The following is a 19,599-nucleotide window of genomic DNA, read 5'->3' as shown; positions in this document are numbered from 1 at the left end:
TCAAATGTATCAAATACGACTTTTAGACAGAATCTAATGACCGAGGAAGTAACCAAGCATAACTAAAATACGCCCTCTCGGTATGACGTAATTTTTTCCGTCATTCAGTTAGTTTTTTCTAAAATTTGATTTCACTATTTTTCTTCATATTCCGACAATCAATTAACATATCATCCGTGCTATATTTCGATGTGATTTAGAAATTTTTCTATTTCTAATTTATAAGAAGATGTATTGCATTAAGATCTAATACATATATGTTTACATGGATTATCAAACTCATATCGTAGAAAAAAAAAACTCAGAAGTTGTATTTAAACACGAGAAAGAGAATCTAAAGTCAATTTTATAAAGATTGTCTAAATTTAATTTGTTTTTTTACAAGGAAATTTGATAATATTTTCGTTATGAATCCCAATTTTTTTCAAGAATACATATAACAAACATCAAGTCGTTGTAGTATAGTGGTAAGTATTCCCGCCTGTCACCCGGTGACCCGGGTTCGATCCCCGGCAGCGGCGTATTTTTTTATTGTTTTGTTTTTTAATTTTGTTATTATTTTGTTTATGAGATGTCCAAGTTTAAATTGTTTGGGTGACAATAAATGTACCTAGTTTGATAATTCGGTGGTCACTGTTTGATCAAACTCCTAATAATACTCTGAGGATAAACTTGATTGAAAAAAATGATTCACTTCTCTTACAATACGACTACCGGGTCCAGGACCAACAATTTTCAACCAGAATACAGAACAATACCATACTTGAAATTTCTAAGCCACACTGGAGATTTTTGGATTACAATTACTCGTATTTTACGCATAAATATCATTAGAATTTGCATGCATGCTTGTTTGGAGCCCCATGATAGATGTACATTTTGCATAAGGAGGATCGAGCTTAACAAGAAATGTCAGGGGGAGATGCGCCTGGTGCGAGGCAGCTTGATCAAACGCCCACCTGGGCAGTTGGTCTTGTTTGTGCAGTTATTGTTATCATCTCTATTTTACTGGAGAAAATTTTGCATGCTATTGAACATGTATGTAACTCTCAATACTCATGCAATAGCTTGTTTCAAATTACTTGGCATTGTGTTTGGTCTCTTTGGCAATGATAAGATCTTTTTTGTTTTCAGTCGTTTAGAAGCAGAAACAAAAGACCGCTAGTTGAAGCTCTTATGAAGATTAAAGGAGGTACGGCTACTAGCTTTTTATCATTTTATGCAGCTGCTAAATGTACATTGGTTTGTGACTAAATGTACTGATTAGATGGTTTTCTGTGACTTCTGCAGAGCTTATGGTTCTGGGGTTTATATCACTACTTCTGACGTTCGGGCAGAGCTACATTGCCCGAATCTGTATTTCTGAACATATTGCAAACACAATGTTACCATGCAAAAAACCAGAAGTCCATGACAACAAAAATGCCAGCAATGAATATCAGCAGGAGGCGGCAAATCTGCTACATGAGGAGGCTAAAGGTGGAGGTGGAGGTGGAGGTGGGGGTGGAGGTGCGGGTGGGGGTGGGCATCGCAGGCTTCTGTGGAATGAGCATAGGATGTTGTCAGGAGGAGGAGGAGGCAAACATAAGTGCCATGAGGTTTTAACAACCTATTTTCTCTTTTAATTGATTATGCTATCCCCAATTGCTTTACTTGATGTATCTTTTTAAGCCTTTTGATGCTATAAATTGACAAGGCATAAAAATTTATAATGACACATCTATCAAAGGCTCGTGCCATGACTTAAACTTGAAGCTTGTGTGCTAAAGAGGTGTAACTGCATTGATTCTGCAAAGGGTCTATAATATTTGTTAATTTTTTACGAGTACTACTTGAATGTGAAGATTTTCTTTCCAGATGGTTGACTAATGCAATTTTCTGACATAGGGTCAACTACCGCTTATATCTGTTGATGGAGTTCATCAGTTACATATCTTCATCTTCTTTTTGGCAGTGTTTCATGTTGTTTACAGTGCCTTGACAATGTTCCTTGGAAGGTCAAAGGTAAATAATTTGCACCGTTTTACTTAGTATATATTTGTATAAATATAGGTTGTAGCTATCAGAACTGTAATCACCATTTGAAGCTTATCACAAATGGTTATGAATTTTATTCGTTGATTTAGCTGCGTAGCTGGAGGAGCTGGGAGGAAGAAGCTGCTGCACAGGATGAACACAAAGATGGTTTTCTCCTGGATACTTACCAATTTACATACCTTCTTGTTTCTTATACTAAAAATGAATTTGAATCCACATCTGGGATTCCTCCAACCGATTAGATTGTCTAATTATTCTTTACTACGTGTTAATGATGCAGACAAATTCAGGCTTGCACATGAGACGTCTTTCGTGAGAGACCACACTAGTTTCTGGACAAAAACACCTATCTTCTTTTACGTTGTAAGAAATTGATCAAATTGCTCAACAGTAGCTGGATAATCACAAGCAACATCAGAAACACACCAAATAGTTCAGTAACCTATAAACAAAATATTTTTCCTAACCCTGCACCCTTCTCCCTGATGCATATGCCAATTTCAGGGTTGTTTTTTCCGGCAATTCTTTAGGTCTGTTCGCAAAGCTGACTACTTCGCTATGCGCCAGGGCTTCATCAATGTAAGTTCTATAATATTTATAAGTTTTCTCGGATACTTCAAGCTTCTAATCTTCCATATTTTATTTTCGATTGCTTTTTTAGGTTCATTTATCACCTGGAAGTAAGTTTGACTTCCGGAAGTATATCAAAAGGTCTTTAGAAGATGATTTCAAGGTTATAGTAGGAATAAGGTACCATTCACTCACAATGTGAACTTTTGTCTATCATGGCTTCTTCTGATGAATTTGTCCCACACAACTTTTTTTCTTCACCGTCTAAGACTCGTCTAAAGTAAAGCGCTGATGATATTGCAGTCCCCTGCTGTGGGCTTCAGCGGTCGTTTACTTGACTCTTAATGTTGAAGGTACATTATCTCTTCCATTTATATTTTATACCTTCACAATATCAGATAGATAGCAAAATTCATCTTCATTTGTAATTTGCAGGATGGCAGTCTATGTTTTGGCTCTCTGTCATGCCGCTATTTGTAAGAACTTATTAAACTGTGTATATATTGTCATCCTCGTATTTTAGTATTTTAAAAGATAAATGTAGCATGGGTTTCTTGGTTGAAGGCAATTCTGATCATCGGAACAAAGCTTCAAGCAATTATATCACAGATGGCCATTGAAATCACAGAAAGACATGCTATAGTACAAGGCATACCTCTTGTTCAAGTGTCTGATCGATATTTTTGGTTCAGTTGGCCTAAGCTACTTCTCTATCTGATTCATCTCACACTCTTTCAGGTCACTTCTGCCTCCCTTTTAAAAAGCCTCTGTTTTATGGCTTGTCTTTGTTTAAACTTCTCCGTACTTGAAACTTCTCCTAATTTGAGCAAAAAGTTTGAGTACAAATATAGCTTTGTTAAAGTGTATGCAAATACGTGTCATAATGCTAATCAGAAGTTTTCTAACCAACTGGCGCTATATATTTTCCTTTGTGTCCAGAATGCAATCGAGATAACATACTTCTTGTGGATATCGGTAATGAGGCGACCACCCTTTTACATATTTCCTCTTTATGCAGTTAAGTACTCTGTGTGAGAAATTACCTACCTTTTTTGATGCAGTACGAGTTCGGGTTGAACTCTTGCTTTCACAGTGACAAATATCTTCAGTATCTAAGAGTTTGCATCGGGTAAGTCCAATAAAAGTTCCTTCCCTCAGTCCTCCAGATAATTCGCAGCAAACAGAAACGGAATAAGTTGCTTCAGATTGGCAAATAGCTGCTCTGATATCATGCGACTAAAACAGAGGATTTCATCATTTTAATGACCACTGCAAAATGATCTATTGTTGTTATGCAACAACACACGACATCTAATTAGGTGATGAATTTGGCAGGGTTGAGGTTCTGTTTCTATGCAGCTATATCACCCTCCCACTGTATGCTCTGGTTACACAGGTATTTTTCTATGTCAAGTCCTCCATTCCGCGACAGAGTTGCATCTGCTATAGTTTTCTGATTAAAATAGAGTTATTTGGAATTATAGTCACACAAGATGATACATTTTTACTTGTAATTGTTATTGATAGTTGATAAACACCATCTATTTTTCAGATGGGATCAACCATGAAGAAGTCTATTTTCGACGAACAAACTAACAAAGCACTAATGTCATGGCATAAACATGCTCAAAAGAAAAAGGCTGAAGGTAAGCCTTCACCTGCACCGCCTGCTCGGAAACTAGTCACCCCGCCTGATTCACCTCATGATTCTCCACAGCACCCAAATTCCCATAGGGTAGGTCACGCTTCAAGTGTCGACATTCCTGAACAACGTTCCCCTTTTAATAAGCAATCAGGTGGCGGACTTTAAGGACACTATGGCAGGACAGAGTTGTCTTTACTACCAGCCTTCTCATTTACTCAACTTCAGGATCTTACACTAACGACTACTGTGGAGTTTCATAGTGGTGCCGTGGTGTAACTAACTTAGACAAAATTTCGTAGAATATCTTAATGTGGGTGTTTGGCGATGCAAGAGTACAGTTTCTTTTTTCTTGTTTACTAAAAGCAGGCATTTGTGTAGTATTTTATAAGATGGTATAGGTTCATTTCAAACGATGATGTATAGATTATTGTTGTACTAATAATTCTTATATCCGATGAGCTTTTTCTAAAAGTTTGATCGATTAATCGCATTAACTCTTGTTCCGCAATTCGTTTGTTGATTATTTAATTAATCATGTAATTGATATCTGATCTATTGAATTATCTTCCCATTAATCCTTGAATGTCTTCTTTTTATTATCCGTTTTAACAATACCTTCAATGTTCAAAAAAAAAAACAATACCTTCAATGAATTATAAATATCAAAATTTATGCACAAACATAAATTAAAAATTAATTCTCATTTATAAATAATTTATTGTTTATAAATAATAAACACTTCTTCTTTCCTGGAAACCAGTATTCTTTTACTTCTGCCTCTTTTTCTTCCAGCTCCCTCACAGTCACAGAAGCTGTACAAGTGTTGAGCCTCTTGTCTACAAAATGTTTGTTTCCATAATTTTTTATATTTTCAATTTATAGTTTAAATGTCATGGATTAATAATTTTTATGTTATTGTTCGTGAAACAATAATATTATCTAGTTTAGAGAATTTAGAAATTTGGAAGAGTTGAACTAATCGAGCATTTGACCACTTCAATAACAATATATCAATGTTACTATTTTCAATTTCCTTAACATTGGAAAATATGGTTTAGTAACATAATTTAAATAAGTATAGATTAATTTAGATCATTTCAAATTAAATTGTCATAAATATTATCAATTTATATCAAAAATATTATTAAATTGCTAAATTTGACTGGATTGTTAATTTGTTATTATTCAACGTTATGCACTCATGGTGCATCCTAAATGTAAATATAACAGATAAACACAAAAGAAAAATCGAGTCTGGAAGTAAATAAAAAAATAATAGTACGAAGACTTATAAAATTTTGGGTCCAGATCGAGAGAGATCTCGAGAGAGAAACGGAGAGAGTGAGCAGAAGAAAAATGAAACGCGGAGGCGGAAGAGGAGCGAGCAGTAGGAGTAGTCTATGTATATTAATCTCCATAATCGTAGCTGCTGCTTTATTATCTACACCGGTTGCGTCCGATCTAGTCATCTCCAAGCTCGATCGCCGGGTTTGTCTCTCATCTTTGATTTTAATTTCCCTCATTCATTTCTCATTAGCTAGGGTTTAGTATTGTTACAAATGCCTACATATCTCTACATTCGCGCTTCTTTTAACAACTCGTGATTTGATTAGTTAAAATTAGTGATTGTAATATGGTAAAAATAGAGTATAAAACAATTAGTGACTGTGTGAGTGTAGTAATTTGTATTTGAATTGTGATTATTTAATTTGCCTTCGAATAATCAGTGCCTCGTGTATGATTTTGTATCAATGTTTTTTATTATGCAAGGGATATATGTTTTATTGAGTATGTGCAATCACCTCGTGTTTGTAGTATCGTACATTGGAGTACTTGTTACATAAACTTAACCTCATTGTCTGTTATTGCAGGTTGATCTCACATCGCAGATTGTACGCATCACCTCAACACTCAAGGTGCTTATGCTTTTATTCTTTCTGTGCATATAGACGTGTGAGGGGGGAGTGTTGTATATATTAGGTTCGTTATGTGTTTTGTGTGCTACTGAAAAGGGGAAGGAGTCTTGCCAGTTGCCACTAGTTGTCAACAAGTTTTATGATTGCTTTTTTTTAATGGGTAGCTATTGAATATTCTGGTCTTTTTTTAATATATTACAGGTGAAATGTACTGGTCCGGAACCAGTACCGGAAATGTTGGTGGCATATCCTGATCATCAAGCTAAATTTATGAATCTGCTTTTGAGTACTGCAACTGAAGGCAAAGGGAAACCTACCGGAAGTGTTTCTATCAGACCTGTCCAACCAAATGGAGTCCCCCCGGCGCACACTTGGTTTTTGTTGACTTTTCCAAAGCAACTGGAAACGGGAGAAAGCATTATCATAAATGTTTTTGCAGCATTTACCCGTGTATTACAGCTGTTTCCCGAGAAAATTACACAGAGTGAAAATCAGATGGTAGTGTTTCAGGATAGCGGTTACTATCTATCTCCTTATTTAGTAAAGGTCCAATCGCTTAGTTTCAAACTGCCTGAAGGAAAAATTGAATCTTATACAAAATTGGAGAATTCCAAACTCTCTAAGAATGAGATTAAATATGGGCCATATGAGAATATTCCTGCTTTCCAACAATCTCCTGTAGCAATCCATTTTGTTAATAATCTTCCCTTTGCTGTTGCTAAAGAATTGGTGCGAGAGATAGAGGTATCCCACTGGGGAAATGTGCAGGTCACTGAGCATTATAACCTTTTCCATGGAGGTGCTCAGAGCACTGGGGAATTTTCTAGGTATGTAGATGTTGAATTAAATTATTTATCAAGTTGTCTTCATGTCAACTGGAATCTTGATTTTGAGTATTTTTCATCATAAAGATTGGACTATCAAGCGAGGGACAGAGGCGCAGCAGCATTTAGGAGCCTTGTTGCAAAACTGCCAGCCCGAGCTCATTCTATATACTACAGGGATGCAATTGGAAATATCTCGACATCTAACATATATGGTGATAATACACAGGTGGAAACTTGTCATATGTCCATATTTCTCTCAGTTAATAAATTTCTTTCCGCTCTTTGATCAATGATATCGTCTTCCAATTGCAGACTTTGTTGCAAATCGAACCTAGATATCCGATGTTTGGAGGTTGGAAGACGTCATTTACGATTGGATATGGCTTGCCGCTTCATGAGTACTTGTTTTATTCAGATGGAAAACGTTTGCTTAATGTCAGTTTTGGCTGCCCAATTGATGATGTGGTAGTTGAAAAACTTATAGTAAAGGTATGTGTACGCTCTAATTAACCTGTTGTAATACGGAAATTAGTTGTCTGTGTTGCCCTTGCCTGTAGTTCTTTCATTGTAAGCAAAGGATATGATTTTTAGTGGGGGTCATTGACTTAGTTATGTGAAACATATACTCTTTGATTTGTCAATCAAACTTTAGTGTAACCAGAAAAATTTCTTGGGGCTGCAGTCTTTTTTTTAATCAAAATTTCCTGTCATATATCAAAAAGTCAGATTGATCTAGTCAAGCCCTTCTCGAAGGCACGGCATAATCGCTTATCCTTCCTAACTTTTTAGCTCTAAAAGGGGCGAGGCCTTCTCAAAGAAAGGGCAAATTCAGTGCACACTTCTTACAAGTGTGAGCATTTAAGTATGTTATGTGGACTCAGTTCATTGGTCAAAGAATGTGATTAGAAGCTCGGTCTGACTAATGCTGAGAAGAATAGATGATAAATGTTGTGAAGAATGGAATGTTTGCATCTTTAGCTTAATTACTTTTAGCAAGGCATTTATTTCAAGTAGTTTTACATTCTTTTCTTAAACAAATATACACTTAACTTCTTAAAAGATTAACTTACTGTTTTTAAATTAAAACAATTTATTAGTAATTACTTGCATTCTTTACAGTCCTTGAAGCATTCATACTTATGGTTACATATTTCTTGGATATTATTGCGGCTAACATAATATTTTACGCCATAGATTGTTTTGCCAGAAGGTTCCACAGACATTTTTGCAGCTGTTCCATTTCCTGTACAACAATCAGAAGAGGTAATAAGAACTTAATTTACAGTCACTTTTTTTTTATGGTTCTGAATTAATTTTACCAATATTCCTTGTCCCAAAAGTGAATTCTTATGTTCTGTTTAATATGTTTTATTGCAGACAAAATTTTCTCACTTAGATATGGTTGGCAGACCGGTGGTGGTATTAGAAAAGAGGAATGTTGTGCCTGAGCACAATCTGCCACTTCAGGTAGTCGGCCAATTGTTTTAGATGAAGCATATATCTTCACATCTAATTCTTTACCAGAGAAGGTCTCTGATAAAATGTGTGCATCGTGAAAAGTATGCATTTAATGTGGTTCTGCTTGACGTAGCACGTGCATATTAAATTACAATAAACCAACTGACTGATATTCGTGGTATCCTAACATATGCACACAACTTTAGAAACGAAGAAGTGCCTTGCAATTTTAAATTCACATCGAACCATCTGATTTTTTAAACAAATCTTTGGATTCAAAATCTTCACACATCTTCTAAATTCTGTAACCAAGAGATCTTGGCTTTTTAGTTCAACTACCTAAATAAAATAATTCCTCGAGCGGTTGTTTGAGAAAATTTTGGAACTTGAAGTTACTAGTTCATCCCTTTGAAGTCGCTTTGTTTTGTGAGACAATGATGAAACTTCAAGTGTGTTTCTGAAATGAGGTTTTAAGTGAGAGGACATCGATAACTTCAGGTGGTTGTGTGATTTTTTCCCTCAGGCCTCAACTTTCTAGAGAACTTTAAGAAATGAATCATGCTGTGTTTATTAGGCATTTTTGATTTGTTAATGTTTGACTTTCGAATCATATACTACAGTGAAGTTTTCAGATACCTTGAAGAGGAAATGGGGACTATATAAATGGGATGGAGGGAGTATTAGAACCAACAAGATCTTCCAATATCTTTCAAGAGTGTAATTTTGAAATTCTACTATGAGTTTAATCCCATTATAATTTATTTAATTAACTAATTTGCCATTAATTAAAATTCTATACGTAGGTAAAACTCCAAATCATTTTTTCTTAAGCCGTTCAAGGAGAAAACTTCCTCTACGTTTCTAGGGTGGGTCCAGTTCATTTACTTAGATCTATCCTAATGAGCCGTCTTTCAAATCGTTGCAATTGATGTTTGATCCTGAAGAAAAGGAAGAGATCTTAAGAACATAGGTTATTATGATCCAAATAACAATCAAAGTTATATAAATGTTCCTGCTATATTTCCTTGAAAATGGCGTTCAGCCCACTGGAACTCTGGGTAATGCCTCTCTGAACTTCTAGCTACATAGTAAATATATTTTATATGAATTATGGAGTATTCTACCCAAAAGTAGTTGTGAGTTTTAAATTTAAGTGTATAAGTAATGCCTCCTTACTCTTTTCTAATTAACACTCTATAAGTAAATATGAATAATATGTTTAATTTTAATTTATTTTTTTGTAAATTCATTACATGATTTTTGCTTTTAATGTTAATTTAAATATTTCTCCCATGAATTATCAATATTCATCACTGGACTTGCTTTTCCTGACAACTTAAAAAAGATCATGTATTTTTTATTTATGAAAATAAAATTTGTGCAATTTAACGCACACTCACTTGAAATCCTCGCGACACCATTAAGTAGGTTCAGTTGTGGTTCTTAGAAGATAAAAATTAGTTCTCAACTACCTGTGTAGCAGATACTTGATCTTTTGTGCTGTTGGTGCATTTGAAATCAAATTATATTGTTCAGCTTAGTGTACCTTGATGTTATGCTTTGCAACAGGAATCAGGGAGAGTGTTTTAAATTTTTTTAATTTTGTTTTGTCTCAAGAAATCAGGTAGAGTTGTTTAGGCTACTTTATGAAAAATTTATCTTGTGATCTTTTATGGTTTTTTCAGGTTTCCTACAAGTTCAGCGTGTTTTCCCTTCTTCGAGAGCCATTAATGCTGATCACTGGGTTTTTCCTTCTTTTTGTTGCCTGCATCACTTATATGAATGCAGACTTGACAATCTCAAAGTATTCACCTTCTTATTTAGCAAAGCTGCAGTGGGATGAGGTGTGTTATGATGTTATATTTATTTGATTAATTTACTCTAGTATGTCATACTCCTATAACTTTGTTGGCCGTATTTTTCAGGTCCAGGCAGCTATTCAGCAGGTCCAGAACATAATTTATCGAAGCTTGACAATCCATGATAAGTTAGAAGGATCATTACGTGATCTCTCCAGAACAGGCGATGTTCAAGTTTGCAAAGCAGTTCGTAAAACAGCTGACGGTTCATTCAAGGAGCTTTCAAAAGAGTTAAAGCCCTTGTTGACATTTTTGCAATCCTCTGCACAAGCTTTGCCAATATTTTCCAAGGTTAATATACTTTCTGTCTAGAATCGTGCTTTTATTTTTTAGCATAGTTGATCCTTAAACAATTACAATGACCTTAAAAAGAATGGCAATACCTTGGTGTCGTGTCCTCATCTGTAGTAATGGAATGAAATTATTGTAAAGTAACTAAGGTGTAAGAGGATGTAGTAAGGTGGAGAGAAAAGAATATCGGAGATGAAAAGTTGTTATGATATGAATTTAAAAGTAAATAAAGGGAATAAATTACATTAAGCATAAAAATAGAAGAAATCGTCTATCATTTAAACCAGAAGAATGGAACAGAGAAAAGTATATATTTGTCTTAGTTCAAATTTCATTCCATTCTCATTGCTTACCACATCCAAGTGAACACAACCTACCTTGGAATAACTTTTCACTCTTTAAATTGTCAACTCAAGACTAATAATGTCTGCCTCACGCAAAATGAAAGAAGCTATTTTGCTCTGATTTTTACATGACTCACACTTTTGAACTAGCTTCGCTGCTGCTTTTCTTTTTGTTGCTAGTTGCATCTTTTAAGGTCAGAGTTAAACTAGCAGAAATTCCACAGAATAAAGTACATGGTAAGCCCAACCATGCAATATGTCATGTTTTATGTTAGTACTGGTATCTTGTTGATACATATGGTTTCTTGCTTGTTCATGACAATTTTGTTCTCTTCGAAGCTATTCTCTCTTTCTGATAGCTTACTTGATTGCCATACCAGGTGGATGATTTGGTAGCTAAGGAGAGGGACCTGCAGGAGAAGGTGATGCTGAAACACTCCACAGTGGTGGATTCTTACGAGAAAAAATCAGGACGGGACATCGAAAACAAAATTATTTTAATCCAGCAGAAAATATCCACTTTGAGGAAGGAGCTTGATGAGCTTCTTGATATTATTGATGAGATTTAACCAGCAAGAGCGAGAACACTTTATAATTTAGGGATATTAGCCACCTTTATATTTAATTGCCTACTGCTTGATGCCATAATCCTTCAGTTTTGTCAGGAATCAAAAGAGAACATATGGTAATAGTCAAAGACACATGTTTTTCCCTTTTGCCACCTTGTTATATGACTATCTGAATCTTTTAATGTAGAACCGTAGAAGTTGCTTTTAATGTAGAACCGTAGAAGCTGTCTGAATATTTTTGCCTTCTTATAATATTATTATTATGTTACTTAGCTTTTATAACTGGTAATGTTATGATGGCTTATAATATTTTTCTTTAATGTATTTGTATGCTTTAATATTTAGGGGAATTATCTTGTATATTGTTTTTTCAATCTTATTTTCAAAAATACTACCTTATCCAATCTTATTTTCAAATCTCTAAAATATTTTCAAAAATACTACCTTTTTGAAAATATTTTCCAAAAATACGGTGGTTGCATATGCAACCATATATGCAACTACAAATCCTGATTTCAAGTTGCAGTTTTCAAATGTCATTTTCGACCTCATCTTTGGTGTCGATATATATATATATATATATATATCGACTCCAAAGATGAGGTCGAAAATGACATTTGAAAACTGGAACTCGAAATCAGGAATTCAGTTGCATATATAGTTGCATATGGTTGTATTCAGTTGCATATGGTTGCATTCAGTTGATTCTATTGCAATCTAATGGCCCCGCCAGGGGCACCCCATACATCCGTTGCAACTTACAGTTTTCAGTTGCATTTAGTTGCATATGAGGTTGCATTTAGTTGCATATGAGGTTGCATTCAGTTGATTCTATTGCAATCTAATGGCCCCGCCAGGGGCACCCATACTTCAGTTGGAACTTACAGTTTTCAGTTGCATTTAGTTGCATATGAGGTTGCATTCAGTTGATTCTATTGCAATCTAATGGCCCCGCCAGGGGCACCCATACTTCAGTTGGAACTTACATTTTTCAGTTGCATTTAGTTGCATATGAGGTTGCCTATGAGGTTGCGTGCAACCTCATATGCAACCTCATATGCAACGGAAAACTGTAAGTTGCAACTGATGTATGGGTGCCCCTGGCGGGGCCATTAAATTACAATAGAATCAACTGAATACAACCCATATGCAACCATATATGCAACTGAATTGCTGATTTCAAGTTCCAGTTTTCAAATGTCATTTTCGACCTCATATTTTCGACCTCATATATATATATATATATATATATATATATATATATATATATCGATTCCAACGATGAGGTCGAAAATGACATTTGAAATCTGAAACTTGAAATCAGGATTTGTAGTTGCATATATGGTTGCATATGCAACTACAGTATTTTTGAAAATATTTTAGAGAAGGTAGTATTTTTGAAAATAAGATTGGATAAGGTAGTATTTTTGAAAATAAGATTGAAAACGTGATTATTAATAAAAAAAGCCCTAATATTTAATCTTGTTTTGAAAATATTTTATATTAGAATGATATGGTCGCGCTCAGCGCTCAAGGAGAAAATCAGTCCTTAAAATGAAACCGAAACCAAAACCAGAGAACCATCAACGTTCGGCTGTTGAACCATCAACGTTCTGTTGCAGAACCCTAAATTTTAAATAGATTTTTAGAATCTAAATCTAAATACATATTTTTTTAGAATCTATATCTAAATACATATTTTTTTTCATCGTTACATGTGTTCAAAAATAATTTTAAAACATAATACATAGATATTGATATTTTTTGCATGTGAAGTTCTGTTGCAGAAATCTAACTAGTACCATAAATAAGACAAGGTTTCCAAACCTGACTAATACCATAAATAAGATAAGGTTTCCATGGTTATCTCTTGGACATGATCCATTATATTATTCTTGTTATCACATTGGTTTCATATAATCAGTATTTTATATCATTTTAATCCCGTTATTATAATCAATATCGTATATCTAACAGCATTAATTAAAAATAATTGTCGTTCGAATATTTTTAGTCAAGTATAATTGATATGATAAAATAATGTTTATATTTACTAGGTGAATAATCAAAACTTTTTCAAAAAATTAATCAATGATTAAGGGATTTTTTTTATAAATAAATCAAGATTTTTATAACACATATTCTACACATAAATGGAGAAATTGCTAAGTGGCTCGTACAAATGAATTGTCCTTTACACCCGCCGTCTAGATGTGTGTTTTCATTTTTAACTTTTAAGCTTATTGTTTCACTGACAAGGTATATGCAAAGTTGTATCAAAATATAACTCGAGTAAAACTAGATATATAAGATATTATGAAAGAAAAGAGAATTACAAACAGATATTCATTTCAAAGTATTACAACTAAATTGTATAGAGAAAAAAAAACTATGAGATTAGTTCTTCACACCAAAGTTCAAAATTTGCAGACAGAAGTTGAGTGCCATTCCTAGCATATCAGTTTGAAGAAGTGCTACCCATTTCCATTATCCTCGATAACTCCAGTTCTTGACAGCACTGACCTGCACTATACAAGCAGCAAAGAAGTTGCGGAAGAACTGAAAAACAGTTCAACTGTCTCTAGTTACTCTGCTTTAGCATCATCGACCGGCCTTGCACCAACAGCAAAGAACTCTGTAATAACTTCCAGCGGCATGCCTTTGGTTTCTGGAACCTTTGCATATACAAAGAACCAAGATATGACACATACAACAGCATAAATGCCAAAGACGCCAGCTAATCCAATCGAAGTGAGCATCACAGGCAATGTGTAGGTCACAATAATGTCACAGATCCAGTACGAGAGTGCACATATGGCAATGCAAAGGCCTCTAACTCTTGTAGGGAATATTTCTGAGCAGAGGATATTCGGGATTGGTCCATAGCCCATGACGAAGCAGCAGAAATAAACTATCACACAGATGGTTGATATGATTGCATGAAGAACAGTACCCAGATCGAAAACATTGCCGATGACTAGGATAACGAGTGAAACTATCAGCACAGGGATAGTTGTGAGCAGTAGTGTCCTTCATTAAAGGAATAACGGCATATTAGTATCATAACTGAATACATAAAGATAAAGAGTGGCTACTTAAAGAAAGCACACTAAAATTCACGCAATTAGCTCAATTTGGGAAAACTAATACAGCACTCGTAACATGATAAAGGTCAACAACGTACAATAAAACTTTTAGTGAAAAGCAGCATCTTGCATTGTTGCACACAGAACATATATAATATAACACATCAAAGAAGTCAAAATTTTGAACATTCACCACTGGCTGACTTCTATTAAATCCTTAAATACAGAATTTTTAAGGAAGTTCAATGAAAGTTCATAATAAATGCAACTCCGCGCACACAAAGCCGCATTAAATATTCCATAGGACATATATTTTACCAACATGGTTCTCAAGGCTATTTATTTGATGGCATATATATTATTTAGTTCAATCAAAGATATATAGGGGAGCCAGATAGCGAATCTAGTTTAAGAGTTTAAAGCTTTAACCAAAATATTCATGACTATTCAGGGAAGAGAGATGCACATATTAAACGATATCCACATTCTGTAGAACAAAATTAAAATTCATCATCGTTTTGTTTGCTTGAAATGCAAACAATAACATAACAAAGGAATTATTTCCATAAATATCTGCAGACTCAATAGGTTCAGTTGTTGACATGCATCCACCACATCTTAACCAAGCAACATTTTACAAACAATGCCACGTTTGGTTTGCAGGAGAACACGTTTAGAATTTAATTAAAGACATGGGAATAAGTAAACCACATTTTAAAGGATATATATATGGAACTAACCTTCTACCAGCAACATCCACGAATCTCATTGCAACAGCTATGCAAGGAAGCATTAGCAAGGTTGTAAATGCACTAATGAGAAAAGATGCAGACTCGGAACCAATTCCCAAGCTGGAAAGAAGAACTTCAACACCTGCTTGCTCTAGAATTTGTGGAGTATAGTACATCACTCCGTTAATGCCAGAAAACTGCGTGATCAGTATGAAACACATGAGAAAAGAAAAGGCAGGAGTTCTTCTATAGGAATTATTAACCCCGGCACAAAATTTTGAAGGAATGCCATTTTGCATTATGTTGAGGGAATGGCTTTATCAAGAATTAATATCTCGTTTGAAAACATATGAATGACATGGTGGTCTGAAGCATATAGCACATCAAGAAAATAGATCGCATAATTTTACATTTTCACCATATGTAAAGAAAAATGAGCAATTCAATATGTTCTGATTCAGAAAAGAATATCTCGTCCGAGACGTAAAGTAAAACATTATATATGTGAATCTATCTCCATATAATTTTAAAATTAGACATGCAACATCCTCAAAAAATTTAAAGTACAAGTAAAGAAACCGTCAAGAGCTCTCCTTTCAACAATAAGAGAATTAAAACATAGACAACTAAACAGATATCAAAGCTTTCTAATCAAACTTTATGTTCCATATGGACCACTAAAGATGTCTAGATGATCCCAAGGAGAAGAAGACAATGTAGGAGGAAGTTTCTAAAGAACCTGTATAGTAAAGTACTTTTGCAAGAAATAGTAACTGATACTGTAGGCGATCACGGATACTGAGTGGAGAGGAATCAATCCACACACAATAAATGTAGTAGTGCTAATTAGGTCAAGTACTTCTTGCATTCCATTAACTAAAGAAATAAAGATAACAGAAGAACATGAATCACCGGAATATAGTGAGATGTGGAAGAGAAAGTTAAAATTAAAATTCCTACCTGTTGAAGGACTTGAATCCCAACCCCAACGACCAATGCACGCCTGACTCCTGGCTCGAGAAGAGCAGTCCATACCACCCCTTGAGAAACAGTTTCCGAAGGATGAACCATTGCCGGTCCAACTGGATGCTGATTTACAAGGTCCTTTGAATAAAGAGCAGGCTGGCTCACAAGAGCAGCAGCCTGTATGTATTCACTCTCTGCCATTTCACCGCCAGGAAGGGAAACAATAGACCCACGCCTGGACCCAGCAATCCCTTCCTCGTGCAAATAAATCCTTTTGAAACCTCCTTCTTTTTGTCCATCTTCACCTTGTCTCTCGGACCATTTCCATGCCAATTGCCACCCCCCACCAATGCCCATACTATCTTCTCCTGCATGCCCTTGCATGAGACTGCTATGGCGTCTAACACCTAGAACGCTGCCATGTGAAGGAGGAGGAACCACATCCTTTTCCGTTGCTTGACGTGAAATTAATGGACTCTGCAAGTTATCATCCGAGTCTTCACCTCCAGCATCACTTGTATAATCTTCACCTTCTCTCTGCAGGCTCTCTTCATCCCATTGTTCGGGTTTGACATGAGGATCAGCCATACTAAACATGCTTCCAAAATTTGGAAATAGCATGCTTCGCATACTTCCTGCCTCCGGAAGTTTTTCATGGACACTGCCAAAGAGAGTCACGATCGGATCTACAAGAGACCTACCCTGGTTTACCATACTTCCATGGCGAGAAGCAAGACCTATACTACCCTGTCGTGTGACAGGTTTGGCAACCCATGAAAGTCCTTCTTCAGGTACATACAGTTTAATCTGCTCTTTTTCCGCATCTGGATCTTGATCATCAGTAAGTTCATTTGCAGGCCCAATAATGTATTCTTCAATGGTTGTATCACCACCAACCGCCAGACCTTCCACAAGCAAAGCCATCTCAGCTGTGGGAAAAAAAACGTCAGCACAACTTTATAAAGTGTCAGCAAACTTCAAATGGAGTAAAGTTGACATATCTAGAAACGTATTTTATAAGGAGTAATAGCAAAATTTATATTATAATTATTAGAATTAAATGCAGATACTTTCTGAGTTTCGGAAAGAATATGTAGCCGCGATATGATTCTACAAAGGCTGCTAACAACTAAATTATGTCCTATATATTATTATAATTCAAACAACTGTGTTCAAGATAATATTGAGCAGATTAAGTTGGATGACGAATTCACTTCAAAAGATATTGGAGCATACTGAGGTATAAATTACTATGTTGACATCTACGGTAGGTTTTATATTTGTCCATTCCTAGAAAGGGAATAAAAGGAGGAACTGAATGTCGTCATCATGAAAAACATAAGCAATTGGATGCCAAGTCCTGCATGAATAACTCAGACTATCTAATACATAGGCATGTAGCTCAAAAATTGATAAAAATACCGATTTAAACCAGATCATAAAAAAAATTGTTAATGAAAACTTAATAATAGAAATATACCTGAGACATCTTCCCGGCCACGCAGTTTCTGTAAGACTCGTTTAGCCTCGGTCATCTTTCCTTTACTCACAAGCCATCGAGGAGATTCAGGCAAATAAAATACAACTAACAAAAAATAAATAACAGAGGGGGCAGAAAGAACTCCTAGCATCAATCGCCAACTTGGTGATTCCATGAGTGACATTCCAAAAACCATACAGTATGCAAGAAACATTCCGGCAGAACCCAGAAATTGTGGTAGGGTGTTCAGCAATCCTCTTATCTCAGAGGGAGCAGTCTCAGATATATAAAGCGGAACTAGAGTAACTGCCAGCCCTACTCCAAACCCATCCAGAAGCCTTGCTAAAAGCAGTGTATAGATATTAGGAGACCACAACATTATCAAACCACTAACAAAATAGAACGTGGATGAAAGTATAAGCATTGGACGTCGGCCAATCCGATCTGATATACTTCCAGAGCACGTTGTGATTAGTGTAGCTCCAATAAGTGACATGGCAACAACAAGTCCTTCTGCAGTACTACCCAACTGAAGTTCTTTCTTCACGTAAACAACAGCCCCTGCAATTTTCATTCCAATATGTTATGTCATAACACACCGCTAAATCTCACATAAATGAACAGAATCAAGAAATAAACCAAATACACAACACAAACTAAAAATCTATATCCAGTAACACAAATCTTGTAAACATGAGATGAACATCAAGCTCTAAAAATCAAATCTTCAGTTACAAAACCTCAATTCCCAGAAAAACCATAATCAAGATCCCCAAAAAAAAGATAAAAACCTGATCTTGGAAACCAATCCACTAAATTCATCGCAAAACAATATAGATTCAAAAAATCAGAAGACATTGAATATATACCTGCTATAGTAGCATTATCCCAGCCTTGCAAAAGATTACCAATCGTGGCAACAATTGCCACCAAAGCAGCCCCGTTCATCTTCACAGCAATTCAAGACTGAATTATCAAACTTTTTATATGCACAAGAACAAATCAACCTGTAACAAATACATCCAGATCATTAACCAAAAAGAGCAAAAACCAAGATCACTTCCATAATTGGATCTACACACACAAACATCACATCAACTAGCTTTACTCTAACATGCTAAACCACATAAAACCATAAAAACATAAAATTAAATACATAAATATATAGACACAAATACAATGATTAATTAAAAATGGTGAGATGGGATTATGACTAACCTTGAAAAGCTCAAGACTTGGCACAGAAATCTGTGGACTGTAGGCCACTATCCCCAGTACAAGTATTCAGAGAGAGACTTTAAAGTAGGGCGTGATGCAAGAACTTAAATTTATAAATACCCACGAATATTATTTAATACAAATGATTGTGACCATAAAATTAAATAGCAAAAAATAAAGGAATAATAATAAATAAAAGATGGGGAGGAAAGGAACAGCAAAGCATAGTTTGTTTGGGTCCTTGCTGACAAATATACCTGCGGTAAAGACACTTTAAAACGAGGAGGGGCAATTATTGTTGTTGGAAATAAAAGAATGGTACTCCTCCGTTCCGTTGGATTGTTAACATCATTTTTTAAAATATTTTCTAAGATCACTTTAAAATATAGCTTCATGAGTTTTTTTTTTTTAAAAAAATCTGAATAAAAATTTAAATTTAAAAAATATTGTAGAACTATACCTTATAAGAGCCTTAAAATATGTGTAAACAGTGAACGTTTACACGCATTTTGAGAGACTGACGGAGTATTTCCTCTGTCTATTTAGTTCTATACAAATTTTTTTGGGATGTCCATTATTTTTATATATCTCAATTATTATTT

The 19,599-nt window shown here is 35.1% G+C and overlaps 3 protein-coding genes across 3 annotated transcripts; 2 read left to right on the top strand and 1 right to left on the bottom strand.

Annotated features, from left to right (window-relative positions):
• Window positions 1–485: 485 nt before the first annotated feature.
• Window positions 486–4,614, top strand: LOC108218530 (MLO-like protein 9). The gene is made up of 16 exons (XM_064092441.1): window positions 486–1,038; window positions 1,135–1,192; window positions 1,291–1,431; window positions 1,528–1,598; window positions 1,888–2,004; window positions 2,127–2,181; window positions 2,303–2,400; window positions 2,542–2,616; window positions 2,699–2,787; window positions 2,911–2,960; window positions 3,043–3,083; window positions 3,172–3,345; window positions 3,547–3,582; window positions 3,669–3,736; window positions 3,943–4,003; window positions 4,160–4,614. Exons 1-16 carry the CDS (start codon window positions 910–912, stop codon window positions 4,415–4,417), a joined length of 1,521 nt encoding a protein of 506 aa, XP_063948511.1. The 5' UTR covers window positions 486–909; the 3' UTR covers window positions 4,418–4,614.
• An 893-nt stretch (window positions 4,615–5,507) lies between these two features.
• LOC108218529 (dolichyl-diphosphooligosaccharide--protein glycosyltransferase subunit 1A) lies at window positions 5,508–11,784 on the top strand. Its single transcript, XM_017391507.2, has 10 exons — window positions 5,508–5,740; window positions 6,124–6,168; window positions 6,370–6,995; window positions 7,080–7,221; window positions 7,308–7,484; window positions 8,190–8,258; window positions 8,373–8,462; window positions 10,139–10,297; window positions 10,379–10,603; window positions 11,328–11,784. Exons 1-10 carry the CDS (start codon window positions 5,609–5,611, stop codon window positions 11,514–11,516), a joined length of 1,854 nt encoding a protein of 617 aa, XP_017246996.1. The 5' UTR covers window positions 5,508–5,608; the 3' UTR covers window positions 11,517–11,784.
• A 2,022-nt stretch (window positions 11,785–13,806) lies between these two features.
• Window positions 13,807–19,223, bottom strand: LOC108218685 (monosaccharide-sensing protein 2). The gene is made up of 6 exons (XM_017391746.2): window positions 18,998–19,223; window positions 18,649–18,786; window positions 17,780–18,340; window positions 16,294–17,228; window positions 15,343–15,530; window positions 13,807–14,546 (listed from the first exon to the last, which is right to left on the bottom strand). Exons 2-6 carry the CDS (start codon window positions 18,725–18,727, stop codon window positions 14,102–14,104), a joined length of 2,208 nt encoding a protein of 735 aa, XP_017247235.1. The 5' UTR covers window positions 18,728–18,786; window positions 18,998–19,223; the 3' UTR covers window positions 13,807–14,101.
• Between the last annotated feature and the right edge of the window lie 376 nt (window positions 19,224–19,599).

The sequence above is a fragment of the Daucus carota genome, chromosome 4, assembly GCF_001625215.2.
Source record: "Daucus carota subsp. sativus chromosome 4, DH1 v3.0, whole genome shotgun sequence".
Taxonomy (NCBI): domain Eukaryota; kingdom Viridiplantae; phylum Streptophyta; class Magnoliopsida; order Apiales; family Apiaceae; genus Daucus; species Daucus carota.
This window is presented reverse-complemented; position numbering and strand designations above follow the sequence as displayed.